We start from the raw sequence: 15,738 nt of genomic DNA on the forward strand, positions 1-15,738 counted from the left end.
AGAGGCATTAGAAACCTCACACCCCGTCCCTGCTACGCATGGGGAGTGATGATGGCGCTTTGGTATTCAACACAAACACGCTGCTTTGTGTGGAGCTTTGAGTGAAGTGCTGATGTGAACTTCATGGTCCGCTGCTATGGTCCATAAGTTGTCTTGTGTCAGTGGGAATCTGTGAATGTGTTTATGTTCTTTGCATAAATAGCTATAATCAAGGTAATTTGACAGCTGCACTGTAGTTATTCAAGCTGACTTTTGATAACAGGTGTGCTTTCATCAGTGCTGAGTAATGTTGCAAATTTTATAAAGAACAATAGCCACACTGTAATTACAGTATAAGTACTGTATGCAAGCATATGTACACTTTCACATACTCACACATGCAGCATGGACACCTTTCTCCAGCTCTGGAAACGCTCCTTAGAGAAACCTTCTAGTCTTCATGGCAGGGACATGCAGATAAAATATGCCTGCGTGTGTTCAGCTATTGTGCAGTCTGCCAAACATTAGTGCATAACATGTAATATGTGTCTTTCAGGAGTAAATGGGGAGATTTTCTGACTGGGGCGTTCACTCACGCTTTTCTATTGGAAAGTAGCAACGTTTTTGCCTTTGGGAGGAAAAGGGTTACCATTAGTAATTGTGAAAAGTAGAAGAGATGGTGCTTGTTAGCCGGTCAGACAGGGGTAATCCTACTTGCTGCACTGTTGTTGTTCCTTTCCTCTTATCTTATTAGCGTCCCGCTCTGATTGGGCGGGATTGTGGGAGAGGAAAATGAGGAGACAGCGTTTATGGCCGTATTTTCCTTTTACAGGCTGCTTCACCGCAAGAGATATTGAAAGCCTTTCATGGTACGCTTATGATTCCCCTTATTTCATCCACTTATTTGTCTCAAGCAATTACTCTGAGAGGGAACACTGGACGCAGACAAACACATGATGAACGTAAGCCTTTATGTCGCCTTTATGTTGGTTTGTCACTTAAATATAAATCAATGCTGTGCCAAGACCAATATCTTGTATGCAAAATACATACTGTTTGCTGATACACAGTGTAGTATTCTATCATACGCAGTAGCTATTTCCTAAGCGGGTAAAAGTTGAGTGAAGGGGAAAAAAGCCTAAAAAATGCAAAAACATTGAACTTATTTCTAACGTGGAGTTAAAGGGTCAGTTCAGCAGACATCAGGAAAATGCATTCTTGCTTACCCTTATTTGTCTTGAAGTAACAAGTCATGCAGATAGTTTCGGTTTATTTGGCCAGGCTCTGAGGTTTTGATATATACGTCTCAGAGATTTCTATCTCTCGCCCAGTACAGGGAGATCAATGGAATTTTATTTGTTGCGCTGAAACTTGGAAAAAAAAAAGACATTTAAAAATTTTACAAGCACCGTCTCTTTCCAGAAACAGCGTTCCTGTTACTCTGGATAATCCACAGAACACACTGTGAACAATTTTCATGGGGACTATTCTTTCTGGGGGAAGTCGTTCCATTTCCAGTGAAAACTGGTGACAGTGAGGCCGGTCTGTGGAATATTATGTGGAGTACCAGGGACATTTAATTTGGAAAGAAACATTGATGTTAAATATTTCAAACATCTTTTTTTCAGTGCTGCGAGCACCATAGAAATTTATTGACAGGTGGAGGCAGAAATATCAGACGAACACCTCAAAATCTAGGCAAATAAAACCAAGATTATTTCTGTGGCTAGATTTATTTTATTTTATTTTTTAGATTTGGGTGAACTGACACTTCTCCTGGCTTTATTCAGCATACATGTAAATATGTTTTTTTTTATTAACTTGTATGGCTTTTTATGAACTTTCATTTTAACTCATAAAACCTGTACTGCCATCTCAGAGAAAAGACAAGAAACATCTGCTCTGGTCTGTTTCTTGGATGAAAGAGGGCTTGCACTGTCATGTCCATAGATGGCATTGCAGACAGGGGAGTTAACTGCTCAAGGTTAAGGGCTACACTCTCCCTGTATACTGGCGTAATTCATACTTTTCCAGAAAGCCCTCTTCCCTGTGTCTGTCTTCCCCACAGCAGAACAGAGCAAGCCAAAATGAAATAAAGCCTAAGATGTTATCAGGGTGATTGGTGCCAGCGGAGCTTGTCTGGGCCTGTGGTCTGGCGGGGCAGCGCTGGCCCGTACCAGCGTTTGTATGTGTGTGAATGTGTCTGTGTGTGTGTGTGTGTGTCCTAAAGGCACTGGATAGATGAAAGCTTTCTTTAACCATAAGCTATGCAGGAGCCGTGCCAGGAGCAGGAAATGTATCAGCGTGATAACAGCCAGAAAGACAGAGAGAAAACGAGAAAGAGAAAGAAAGAAATGACAGAGAGAGGGAGAGGGAGAGAGAGAGAGAGAGAGAGAGAGAGAGAGAGACCTCATGGAACCCACAGGGGGAGGCCTCAAGCCAAAGTCAGCCCCATCACACACACACACACACACATGTCACTTCATAAATATGTGTTGGGTGTGTACGTTGAGAGATGTCTGCATTTGCGTGTGTATGGGTGTGTGTGTGCAGTGTTCACAGCTCGATGTAGGAGATAATTTTGACACACCTAAGTATGTATAGGACGTATAAGACAGAAAGAGAAAGAAATTCACCTGGAGACATGACCGTTGCTACACAAATAACGCTGTGCCGCCGGCCTTCGCTGGATCGCGACAGGACCTCATTAGATGAGAGCGAGATGAAAAGATAGACAGGGGAAAACACAAAGACAGTCTCATGTTGCTTTATTGCACATAAAAGCAATGTTCTGTACCTTCATTTGTTCATTTTAGATCATAGTTCATTCATCTGGGAGAAGAGACATCTGCATTTTTCTTTTTAATTGTCCTAAATAGTTTGAGTGTCTCCCATGTAGCATTGCTGCACAGAACGTAACTTGAGCCTTAGCCTATAGGCAGGATTCGCCTTAGCTTAGCACAAAGACTGGAAACAGGGCCAAACAGCTAGCCTGCCTCCATTCAGAGGTACCACAATCTACCTCCTGCCACCTTTAAAGCTCACTGATTGACAGGTCATCTTGTTTGTTTAATCCATACAAAAACTGAATTTCAAAAACAACGTAACAGCCCTCCAGGAAGTAACTGCTCCGTGGCAAGAAGTATTCTGTTACATAACCCCTCAAACCAAAAAGCGTCGTTTTTGCACTTCAGTTTTGTTCGGATTAAACAAATGAGATGTAAAGTGGTGATCAGTGAGCTTTGACGATAACCGTGAGCAGATTTTCATACCTTCGGACACAGCCAGACCAGCTGTTTTCCTGTCTCTGTGCTAAGCTAAGCAGCTCCCCGCTGTTGCCTCATATCGAGTGGACTGACGTGAGAGCGGTATCGATCGTCGCCCCCGCCAGAAAATGAGTTCCAAGCATGTCGCGTACCCACATCCTGCTTTTCAAAAACGGGCTCCAAAAGCTATTTTTCTGAGATCAAGCAGAGCGGCTAGGTCGAGAGCGTAATATCTCGCTTCCATTTTTATTTTCAACGCTCTCCCCTTTTGTTTCTTCCTCTCACTGAGCTAACACTAATTAGATAGCTTGCAAATTGGCGTCAAATGACGCAACACCGCTGTGCTCTCTCCTGTGATGCTCACAGCCTTTGCTTTGTGTTGGAGCGTGAGGAAAAAGCACTGCATGCTCTCACGGCCTTAAGTGTCCAGGGTTACGCATTAAGCTATAGTATTTGTGGAGTAATACTGAAGTAGATCATGAATGTTCAGGCTCTGTTTCCCAATCCCTGGAACGGACTCTATGCCATGTCTGAAGCATGTGAGGGGCAAGTTTTATAGCGGGCTGATTGGGTTGGAAAGGCCTGTGTGCTTCATTCAGGACCACTGTGGTATTTTCCTGTGGGCTGCTAGTTAAGTGGGACTGGCTGCTTGGCTCCAGTGGGCAAAAGCCAGCTGGGGACCATTACTACTGCTGAAAGAACATAGCATGGATGGTAGCCCGCCGTACACACACCGAGCACGGGCATATACATGTAAACACAGGCACGCAGTACATGCACAAAACCATACACACGTATAAACATGCATCACAAACAGAAGCACAAAAGAGCAATTTTTATTCCCATTTTTTGTCTTGCTTCTGTTTTCATATTCTGTGTCTCTTTGACACACACACACACATAGGTGAGGTAAACCGAATGTATTTCACAGAGGATGTAAGTGTGGTATGTCACTGCAGAGGGTGCAGCCTCGGAGTCATTTGCAAGTGATGATCACAGGTTGAGATGAGCGCTGCGTCTCTCCACATAACGCTTTGCTCTTGTTAATTTTACCTTCGTTTAGTTGACCACGCAAGGGACAAAAAAAAAAAAAAAAACATTCAAAGAATAGCACGATACATTTTATCCACTGTTTGTCTAAAATGATTGATCCGATGAAAAATTTAATAAACCCACCAAAACAGAATTTGCGTGTCACTCACATGTCAAAGTCAATTTCCTATTCACTTGCAGTGAATAGGAAATTGACTTTCTGGACAAAGTGAGAGTCCCCGAGGGGTAGGACTGGAGCTCATTTGGATGTAAAACCTCGAACAAACATTGTGTGAGTCCACAAAGTCAGTCTCCGTTTCATTGTCAAAGCAGCTTGAGTTTTTGTCTTCTGATGCCATCACCTATCCAAACATTTTGGCGCTCTCTTTTTTTTCTGTCGCATCAGTGGGGAATCTTTTTGTGAAAATATTTCGCTTTTGTAGTTCTACCTTGCGATGAGCCTCTTTTTCTTTTCATTGTTTGACGTTGCCTGTTTTCCCTTCTGCTGTGTCGTGCTGAAACGAGTAGGTGATGGAACTGTAACTGCTGTACTTCTAAATGGAAACGCAGGTGATGAAGAAAAACAAAGCGCAGCTCTTCTTCTGTTTCCCCAAACTGTCTGTGATTCTCTTTTTCCCTCACTTTTGCTGTCTTCTCTTTCTTTCCCTCTTCTCCCACCGCCCTCCCTCCCCTTCTTTCATCCTCTCCTCCGCCTTGCTCCTCTCGCTTACATCTCCTCGCGACCACAAGCACGACAGAGTGTCATCCATTTGTCAGCGTCACATGATAGACAGCAGACCCCACAAGTGTGTGCACATGCCCCCAAAACACACACAAATGCAGGCGCTGGGACCAGTTAGGAGCTGATGGCGATGAGTCAGGCTTAGAGAAATGCCACAGAGAGCTTAGCTAATGCACTTTATGGAGCTCCCTTTTTCTTTTCATTCTCTTTCCCCCCTTTTTTTTTTTTTGGTCTATATCGCTCCCTCTTTCACCCTCCCTCTTTCTCTCTCTTTGTCCTAGAAGCCGAGCCAAAAGTCATAGCTCTTTGCTGACAGAGAGGTCTTTCCAGTTATTTTTCACAGCGTGTCCCCTGTGCCCTAGCTGGGATAGCTTGCCTCATGGCAGTAACGTGCTCCCTCGGTCGTGCTACATGAGAGCCTCCTCCACTCATGCATTGTTGTACAGCTGGCCTCCCTCGATGTGTGTGTGCGTGCCCGCGATCAAGTCGTTGGAGATACCTGATCCCTTTTATTGTTCATTTGACCCACATCCCAGGAGGCATGAGGGTCAGGGTGGAGTACCAGGATACCTTGTACAGGTGCTCGGTGTGTGTACGTGAGAGGAAAGGAAGACGGGGTGAGAGAAAACTGAAGGGGTAGATGTAGTTGGGATGTGAGAGAAAAAGTAGTTTCTGCACACTTTTCCAGAGCACTGTTTCTTTAAATCCTCTCTGAGGCTGTCAGGCATTTCAGCTGGTCATATTAGCTGCAGACACACACACACATACTCACACACAGATGTATATGGTTAGCAGGCCGAAGCTGGTTCGAGTTAGCATGGAGCCAGTCACACTGTGTGAGAGCCTTACCCCCTGCCTGCTACTGCCACCCTCCACAGTCTCTTTCCTCCTTTCTGTCTCTCCATCTCTCTCTTTCTTTTACTAAATATGTGTGACAGTCATCCACCGATCGCCGGGGCCGTAGTTTACCGTCCGAGCTCCCGGCGAAACACGCCCACAGACATACAGCTTGATCGCCGTGGCCTGATGTCTCCTGATTAGCCCCCTGCGTGACAAACAAGCCATCAGAGCAAAGGGGAGCGGAGCACTGAAGAAGGAGGAGGAGGAGCAGGAGGGACGGGTGGGAGATGTGAGGAGGAGGACGGGAGCAGAGGTGCAAGGGGGGGCAGGCGGGCGAGGTGAGGAGGCTGGGACCCCTGGGGACCCCTAGATCACAGCCATGCTAATGAGGAGCTGCTTTGCCAGCAGCAGAGGTGTCAGCTAACCCCTGACAGGTGCACACACGCGTACTCCCAGGGCTTGTGCCTGCGCGTGCGTGCGTGTACGTTGCACGAGTGTGTGGGAGGGGCTGCAGGGGCAGGTTTGTGTCCCAGTGGCCTAGCCTGCGGGAGGCTTTGTTCAGTATGCAAATCTGTCGCCATGGCGTTCTGTCGCCCTTGATGGAATGCGGGAGCAGTACAGCGAACCTGAACCCCAGGAATGCTGCAATGCACACACACACACACGCACACGTATGGTTACACACACGTCTAGTGTAGCACGTCCTCTGCCTCTCCAGCCACCTCCTTGTTAACAACCTGCACTGTCTTGTGTTTCTGCGGTGAAGCAACATTATCGCGCACACTCCTAACTTTGCACGCTGGATGTAATGTTTTTCACCCTGCAGAACTGTCCATGCCAAATGAAGGCAGTACAGCGGAGAAGTTGGTGGGCCAGCGTTCAAATGCTGCTTATTTTCAATTAAGATTTTTTTTCCCTGAGCTTTGTGAGAGTTAATTTGGCATCAGTGAGCATTCATTACCATCCACTCCACTGTTCACTGTCAGCTGAGAAGCTCCAGTTTGCCCATCTTGTCGAAAGCTGAGCCTGTGGATTTTTGTTATTCTTCTGTGGTCTTATTATAACTCCCTCTGGATTAGACCATCTGATAAAAGCCCCCAAAAATAAGTGTAATGTAAATGGAGGGAGCTTGGAAAATATAAATCAAACTCAGGCTGCAGGGATGGCATATGTGAATTCCTAAATTAATCACAAATCCACATGTCTGCACCATACGCCTGGTGTCTACTTCAACCCCGCCAAGCTCACACCAACTTTTCTTCACTGGCCATATGCAAACAGTCAATACCATGGCTCCCCTTCATTCACTGGCATTTTGTTTGTACTTTTTAAGGCAAAATAATGGCTATAAAAGGCAATCTGGAAAGAATAAAATCTGATGTAAAGCTCAGATCTTGGTCCCTGAAGACTGGGTTAATTGGCCCGGTGGTTTAGTAAAAAAACCAACCCAGGAGAGAAGGAGAGCATTATTACTAGCCCACCTCAGCTCCACGCATGTGCCAATGTTTTAATAACTTCCTCCAGGCCTCCTGGCCCTTAGCCCTTGTTTTGTTGCACAGGACAAAGAGCTGCCCTCCTAAGCCGGTCTCAGATCTGCATTGTGTTTGTCTGTTTCATGGGAAAGTCCGCCTGGGTGGACGGGGCAGAAATATGGCAGAAAAATCAATGATTCACACTATTTCAGGGGAATGCCAGCACAGCATGGCATTTACAAGTAGTTGCACTGCTAGCAAAGTGACAAAACCAGGCGAAATTCAGTTCATAATGCAACACCATATTAAAGAATCCTGCTGCGACTCCATTTCATTTAACCTTTCATCTCTGTCACATTCACTGAACAATGTGTGCGTGTGTGTCAGTATGTGTCTGTGTGCATATGGTGTGCCAGAGTAAATTGGCCGATTAGGTCCAGCATCAGTGACTGCGTGGAGAGGAGAATGTAACCATTCTAACTGGTAGTTGACCTTGGCGGTCAGCAGTGGAAGGGTCCCTGCTTGCGTGTCAGGCAGACGACTGTAATTACGACAAACTGAAGCATGACACGGCCCACTGTGATTCTTTAATGAAGGCTTTTATTGGCTGGAGCACTAAGCAGCGACAACATCCGTGCTCTCCCAGCATGTGTGCACGTGTGTGTGAGAGTGGAGTCGGTGACTTAATGTGCGTATATCCTTGTGCATCTCTGCCTGTGCACGCTGTTTTCTTAGAGAAACACGTAGATGTCTGTGACGATACACTTCGCTTTCGAAGGGGAGGCTTCGCATCCTGCAGGTTTACTGCTTACCCCTCTGTCGGTTAGAGCGAGGACAATCCAAATTTGGGCAATCAGAAGAAGTGTGGGCGGAGCTGAGGTGGCGTGAGCAAACCGCAGATGTGGTGTGATAGCTTGCGAGAACTGTCAGTCAAGCAGACATGTCTGTGGAGATACCCTTCTCAAGGCTTTAATGTCCTATTAATGACTGCTGCCAAGACACACGTAAGAGGAGGTTAAGTCAGTTTTTAACACGTTGAATTGTTGTGTAAAAGAATTCTTTCTGAGAATCTGCATCGATCAGCCATTACAGGAATTGCAGCACGAGGCACTTCCACATTGTCTTCAACATCCGGTCTATCTATCTATGATTCATTTATTTCCTATTCCAGTTTCTTTTCCTCTCCCTCTGTTTTCCTCCCCCTCCCTTCCCCCCGCTTGCTCGCTCCCTTACTTGTTTGGGAAGTTGATGAAATTTGTCTTTGGCCGTCATTAGGCAACAGCCATCAGCTGCCACTCTATTAGCTGCCACGCTTCCTTTAACAGCATATGGCACAGCTGTGGAAGATATGACAAGATGCAAATGTGTTGCGGTGGTGGCGGTGAGCTGGAATGCTGCAGAGGTGATGGCATACGACCGGGCAGCTTGTCTTGATGCTGTGTGTGCCGACCAAAGCCTAGATAAAAGAAAGGAAAAACACTATTTGATTAATTGAGAGAGATCATCAATCCCTCTCCCGATCTCACATCTTCAGTTCATATTGATCTTCTTGTGTTGATGAGATTATATAGCTCCCAAGTCTATAAACCCCTCTTGGTCCCTGGGGGCATGTAAATACCCTCTATGTGTGTGTCACTGTTTATGTGTGTGAGCCCAAGCACGTCTGGCTCTTAAAGTCCCTCCACCTCTCTTCTTACCCCCTCTCCTCCTCCTCCTCCTCTTCCCTTCCCTCTCTCGCTCTCTTCTCCCCGTCCAAGTTGTTAAGCTGTCCAGCTCTCTGCTGCCAAGCGGCCGTGTGAAGCCTAGCCAAACTAAACACGGGCACGCAGCCCGCCACTCGCCCCACACATACGCACACACACACACACACGTTCGCATCCACGCTTGCACGGACACACGTGCACAAAAATACATCCACGTACATGTCCACACACATGAGCGTGCACACGCTCGCACGCACACGCTAGTGGCAGGAGTCAGGTCATGTCCCACCCCACACAAACAGCCAGAGTGACGGCCACTAATAGCAGAGAAAAACAGACAGAATCAGTAAATGAGCCCCTCATTAACTTTTTCTGACCCTGTCTCCCCTGGGGAAAGCCAAACCAATCACGCCGCCAAATCAGCTTCCTGTACTAGACACTGATCCAACATCAGCTTTCGCTCATCTGTTCTGCATGGTACAAGAGTGTGTGTGTGTGTGTGTGTGAGTACCGAGGTGTGCTGTGAGAGAGGCATGAGACAGAAAAGAAAAGTGAAAAGGAAACACTGCTGCGTGTCTATCTGTGTCTGAGTGTGTGTTTTACATTCCATGACAATGGGTGGCTTTGGGGCAGTCAGCCATCCTGAGGGCTCCTTTCCTCACATAAGACTTTGGGCAGATGTAACTTCTCCGTCTTTATTTTCCCTCTCCGGGCTCCAAGCTGTGGGACCACCGTACCAACTTGACTCTGCTTGCGGTAGCCGCTGATGATAAAGTAGATGCAGATGCCTTGCAAGCAAACACAAGACTATGGAAATGCCTCCTCAGTGCTAGCCTGTGTTGAATTAGATGAATCCCAAGTAAGACTCTTTTCATGACTCACGAGCGGGCTGACAGGGCCGTGCTACAGTGACTGATAGATTCATTTGGCATTATTAAGTCATGCCATTTAAAGGGACAATTTGTCAGTGAGTGACGTACAGTTTGTGTGTGCGTGCGTGCGTGTGTGCAGCCACAACAAATCATTTTACTGTGCTTGTTATTACACCAGTGACGTAGGGCTTTATTTAATGTGGATGCGGTGTTAAGACCGCAGGGGTCTTTACTGTTTTGCACATCGTCTCCATCACCTCTCCTGTCTCTCCTTTTGTGTGTCTCTCTTTCTCTCTAATGCCACATCTCACCCTCCCTCCCTCCCTCCCCCCCCCTCTCCCATATTTCCTTTTTTCCCCCATTGGTGTGTTTTTTTTTTCCATTGCTGCCTCCCCTGTCTCCATATGGAAATGACAGAGTAGACGAGATGGATCTGTATATTAAAGCCTAGCTGACATTAGAATTAGCATAATGTGTCGTGGCCTTAGGGCAGTACCTGCCATCTGCATTAGCCCGTAGACACACACACACACTCAAAAATTCATACACACACAGACAAAGCCCATGGAAGACCCTCAAACACAGATACAAACAGGAAGTTGTACTAATTGTATGTGATATAATTAATTTTCTTAACCTCACATACAGTTGTTGCATTGTTGGGCCTTTTCTGCATATTGTCTTTGGGTTTGGTTTTCACAGTATTGACGGTGATTTTCTGTCTCTGTGCCCACAGATAAAGATGAGCCATCCAGCTACATCTGCACGACCTGCAAGCAGACCTTCACCAGCGCCTGGTTCCTGCTCCAGCATGCCCAGCACACTCACGGCATCCGCATCTACCTGGACAACCACCCAGTCAACTGCTCCCTTACTCCCCGCATGGCTCTGCCTCCACCCCCGTGCGCTGATGCCCTGCCCCGCTCCCCTCTCCCCACGTTCCTTGGCGACACCAACAACCCGTTCCACCTCCTCCGCATGGCTGCGCCCCTGCTCAGGGAACACCCTCCTCCCCCGGGGTATTTGGAGACCCGGCTGCCTGCAACGCCGCCCTTTGTCAGCCCTCCACCGCCGCCTAGACCCCCTCTAGAGCGGCTGGGCCCCGAGGAGATGGGGCTGCTGTCCCAGCACCCCAGTGCCTTTGAGAGGGTGATGCGGATGACCCCCATGGAGCCTACTTCCATGGACTTCTCCCGACGTCTGAGGGAACTGGCGGGCAACACGACCAATAATGGGGGGCCCACACCTCCTCTCTCACCCAACCGTGTGCCACCCATGCACCGCCTGCTGAGTCCCACACTTTTCCAGCCTGGTGCCAAGCCCCCAGCGTTTCTCACCTACGCCCCACAGCCACCAACTTCTCAGGGGGGACACGGTACTTCCAGCCCTCCTGACACCCAGGGACAGAACCAGACCCAGGGGAAGTCCAAATCCTGTGAGTTCTGTGGCAAGATTTTCAAGTTCCAGAGCAACCTGATCGTCCACAGGCGCAGTCACACAGGAGAGAGGCCGTACAAGTGCCATCTATGTGATCATGCCTGTTCCCAGGCCAGCAAGCTTAAGAGGCACATGAAGACACATATGCACAACAAGTCTGGGTCCATGAGTGGCTCCCCAGAACAGGGAAATAGAGCAGAGGGAGGAGAAAGTGAAGAAAAGAGTCGAGAGGGTGATTCAAGAGTGATGGGGATGGACAATGAGGAGGAGGAGGAGGAAGAGGAGGAAGAGGAGGAGGAGGAGGAAGAAGAGGAGGAGGAACTAAGGAATGGAAGTCGGCCAGACTCCAACTTAAGTGAGGACTCCCAGGAGTTCAGCCAGAATAGGGAGAATGGTCCTCGACAGTCTCCTGAGGACAAACCCCTGAGCGGGGATAGAGTAAGTGACAGTGGTGGGGTGGGCATCATGCACCCGTACAACCACCTGGACAATCACCTTAAACTTAACCCTAACAAGAGAAGCCTGGACAGGCAACCTAATGGAGATGGTGGAGAGAGGGGCGGAGCAGAAAGAGAAAGAGAGAATGAGAGGGAGCAGGACAGAGAGCGAGATGAGCCGGAGGACCACAGGCCTGTGATGAACGGCAGGATCAGTGTATCCGAAGCAGTTTCCTTCCCTGGGCTGTTCCAGCGCCGGCCCACCCCCATCACCAGCCCAAGCCCCTCCAACAACAAGAGGATCAAGATAGAGAAGGAACAGCTGGACCTTCCCCCAACCATACCCCTCATCTCCCCTGAGAATGTCTACTCTCAGCTATTAGCTGGCTACGCTGCTTCACGCCACTTCATCAGAGAACCCTTCCTGGGATTCACAGATTCCCGTCAGTCGCCGTTCGCCACCTCCTCCGAGCACTCCTCCTCAGAGACGGGAAGCCTCCGCTTTTCCACCCCGCCCGGGGAGCTGATGGAGGTTGGGAGCGCCTCGGGCCGCAGCGGCAGCAGCACTCCTCACCTCCTGCGGGGACCTGGACCCGGCAGGCCCCCGAGCTCTAAGGAGAGGAGGAACGACACCTGCGAGTACTGTGGTAAGGTGTTCAAGAACTGCAGCAACCTGACGGTGCACCGGCGCAGCCACACAGGGGAACGGCCCTACAAGTGCGACCTGTGCAGCTACGCCTGCGCCCAGAGCTCCAAGCTGACACGCCACATGAAGACCCATGGGCAGTTTGGGAAGGAGGTGTACCGCTGCGACATCTGCCATATGCCCTTCAGCGTCTACAGCACGCTTGAGAAACACATGAAGAAATGGCATGGCGAACATTTGATGGCCAGCGAGGTCAAACTGGAGCAGGCGGACAGAGGTTAAGCCAGCAACCATTAGTTACACAGCCTACAGTGTACACAAGCAAACACTCACACGCACACATACACACACATGCACACACAAAATCCCTATAACCACTTCTTCAGCTATGGGGCTTGGCTGAATAATCTCTCTCTCTCTTAAAAAAAATTTGAGACTGATTGATGTTCATCTTTTTTTCTTGTCACAGAAACTGCCACCTGAGAATATAAACAAAGGGAAACTTTAATGAGAACTTGCCTGGAATGCCCAACTTGGTGTTTCTTGGCAAACTGTCTGAGGATTTTATCAGTTAGGAATCCATGGAGCCTTTCTACTGTGCAATAATTTCTGTATTTATTGGATTTTTGTAATGATATTTGGCATGTGCAGGTACATCTTTGTGGGATTTCATATGGAGTTAGTTTTGAAATGTGCTAAAACATTTTTTTTTTCTAAAATGCGATAACTGGAAAGAAGTCACCCTTAATACAAATTTTCTTTTTTTTCCTTTAAGGAAGCTTATTATCATGTGAGAGTAAAATTGTGTGAAGCGGTTAGCTTTGAAAAGTAAAAATAATTGTTTTCTATATTAACTGCAGCAGCGGACTACAATCCATTCCCTCAGCCTAAAGCACTGAATGTCAGCCTGACAATAAAACATCACGCTGGATTTTAAAAAATCCAACATTATCTTAGAGACCTGATAAGTTCCTTTCAATTTATTCAGGGAATTTGTCCTCTTAAATATCGGCATGTGAATAATTCCCAAATGCAGTTACTGTATTGCTGTCCTTACTTCGGTCAGGACATAAATAAAGGTTGCACTTGACGGAGATTCCCTTAACTGATGCTCAGTACATTCCCAATGTAGGACCACCATATTTAATATGTTGAATAAATTAAGACTACTTGTGATTAATGTGAGAAGGAGAACAGTCCTGTTTATTGTTTGTAAATATATTCTTTTTTAAAAAATATGTTAAAGTATCCCCTGTACGTGAAAGATGGCCTAAAACTAAACAATCAGAAGACCAGCTGCTTGCATCATCCACAGTATATGCTACGTGTAACTACCATCCGTTTTTGCTTTATCAGACCCACTTGATTATCTCGCCCCCACTCCCCCACATCATGTGTGCTTAGTCAAAGGCAATTTGTTAAACTAAAGCTGCTTCAACAATTGTAACACTTTCTAAATCATCTTCTATCTCCCTCTCGTGTCTGGCGTGGCATCTCTCTCTGACCCAGGTTGACTTGCTGTGTTCCCTTAGGATCCACAAAATGGTTTCAAATGGAATTCATATCAGTGTGTGTGTTAGCGTGTGTGTTCTCCTCGCTGCAGTGTGCTCTAAGCCTCTCTCCGACGGCGTCTTTTCACAGTTCACTAGCTCAGATTCATGCATTAGAGCGGCTTTTAAAAGGAAGCCTGTTCATTCGCCTCACAAAGTGATATGGGTTTAACTCTCAGTAACAGATTTTGAGACAGTGTGCATGTTCGTGACTTTTGGGGATTACGGTTTTTATTTTCTGCATCGTTCATCCTGAAATGAATCTGGTAGAGAGAGAAAAAAAAATGGTTATATGAGTTATGATAATTTTGAGCACAGCTGCAATGGGGGATGGCCGGGCGACCTTGAGTAGAGGCTACTCTTATAGTAAAAATGAAAGATTGAGACTGAGAAATGAAGAAGTGCGAGAAAGAAATGGAGGGAGAGAGAGCAAGACCTTGACCAGGGAGAGGAGTCATTCAAATGAAATTGGAAGCATATGAAAAGTGTGTTTTTTTGGTACCCAAATGCACAGCGACTGGCCACATCTTATAACGGACCATCAGAGTGAGACAGAGCGAGCATGAGAGGGAGGGAGACAGCGAAGCCACATGAAAGCAGGCTGAGACGACATCTTTCATTTTAGCACTGCAATTCTCAATCATCAAAATCATCTTCACTTGAAAGTTCGACCTGCTTGTTTGGCCCATTGCCAGATTTCATCTGCGCCATTTTGTCTTGATAGAAACAGGATTAAGCTGTGTCTCGAATGCAATTCGTGATTCTCAGAAGGGAAAATGATGTTGAGGTCACAGCAGCTCTCCATAAGCTATTCCGTTACCGCGTAGCTCCGTGTAGTTTTAGCGATTTAACACGAAAGGCGAGACCGGCTGAAGAGCTGCTTTCAGCTTGCTTACACATGTTGATGCATGAGTGCAGAAAATCCAGATCCTGTCGTAAGTGTGTTCATTCCAGGAAAACTCGGCTCAGAGTTAGGCCAAAAGGAGCCACACGGCTATGAAATCCATCACACTCAAGCGATTAACAGTGGAACCCTGACAGAGAGCTAAATCACACATGGACATTCAGTCTTACAATATGTTTACAGTGTTGAAGTATGCCATTAATGAAATACTCTGTGTAAGTGTTTAAAATGATAATAAAGTATTGTTTTCTCCAATGTTCTTTCAAATGTTTTTGAATGCCATAGCAGTTTTGTATGATTATCCTGGTGGAGGGATTTTATCTTCATGAATATGTTTCTGTATGATTACTTGTTCACTGTATGGGAAGACAATTTTTGAAATGTAATATTGCAGAATCATGCCAGATTATTATTTTTTTCTAACAAGAGTGGTGCCATTATTGACTTTTGGTCTCTTCAATCTTTTTTTTAATTTAATTTTTTATTTTGAATGAGTTTCCTGTTGTTGGTTTGGTGAAGCCATCCTATGTGGATGTAAAACAAAAGGATTGAAAAAGAAAGAGGATGCTAGCGGAGGACCCTTGGGCAGGGGGATACAGAGCTTTGTGTGGGAACGCTTTTCCAAATCAACTTTACGAGACATTCATGAACATTACGTTTTTCCTCATGGTTGGTTGAAGGTCTTGTGATGGCACTTACAACTGTAATTTTAAATACATTTTCATATTTCACTTTTCACAACTTTCACTTACACTCTTTGTACAAAATAGTTTCCTTGGTCTTTTTTTTTTGGGGTGGGCGGGTGGGGGGTGGGGGGGAGTGCATCATTGTGAAAAAAGTGATTTCAGAACAGTACAC

At 46.6% G+C, this 15,738-nt stretch overlaps 1 protein-coding gene across 5 annotated transcripts in view; it reads left to right on the forward strand.

Annotated features, from left to right (window-relative positions):
- The window catches only part of bcl11bb (BAF chromatin remodeling complex subunit BCL11B b), a 30,035-nt gene extending 14,710 nt beyond the window's left edge, over positions 1–15,325 (forward strand). For all 5 annotated transcript variants that reach the window (XM_041958746.1, XM_041958745.1, XM_041958744.1 and 2 more), the window contains one exon: positions 10,643–15,325. In XM_041958746.1, coding sequence (XP_041814680.1) covers positions 10,643–12,708 — 2,066 coding nt within the window. In that variant the 3' untranslated portion in view covers positions 12,709–15,325. The remainder of the gene's footprint in view (positions 1–10,642) is intronic.
- Positions 15,326–15,738: the final 413 nt, after the last annotated feature.

This window comes from Chelmon rostratus, chromosome 18 (assembly GCF_017976325.1).
Source record: "Chelmon rostratus isolate fCheRos1 chromosome 18, fCheRos1.pri, whole genome shotgun sequence".
In the NCBI taxonomy this organism is placed as follows: domain Eukaryota; kingdom Metazoa; phylum Chordata; class Actinopteri; order Chaetodontiformes; family Chaetodontidae; genus Chelmon; species Chelmon rostratus.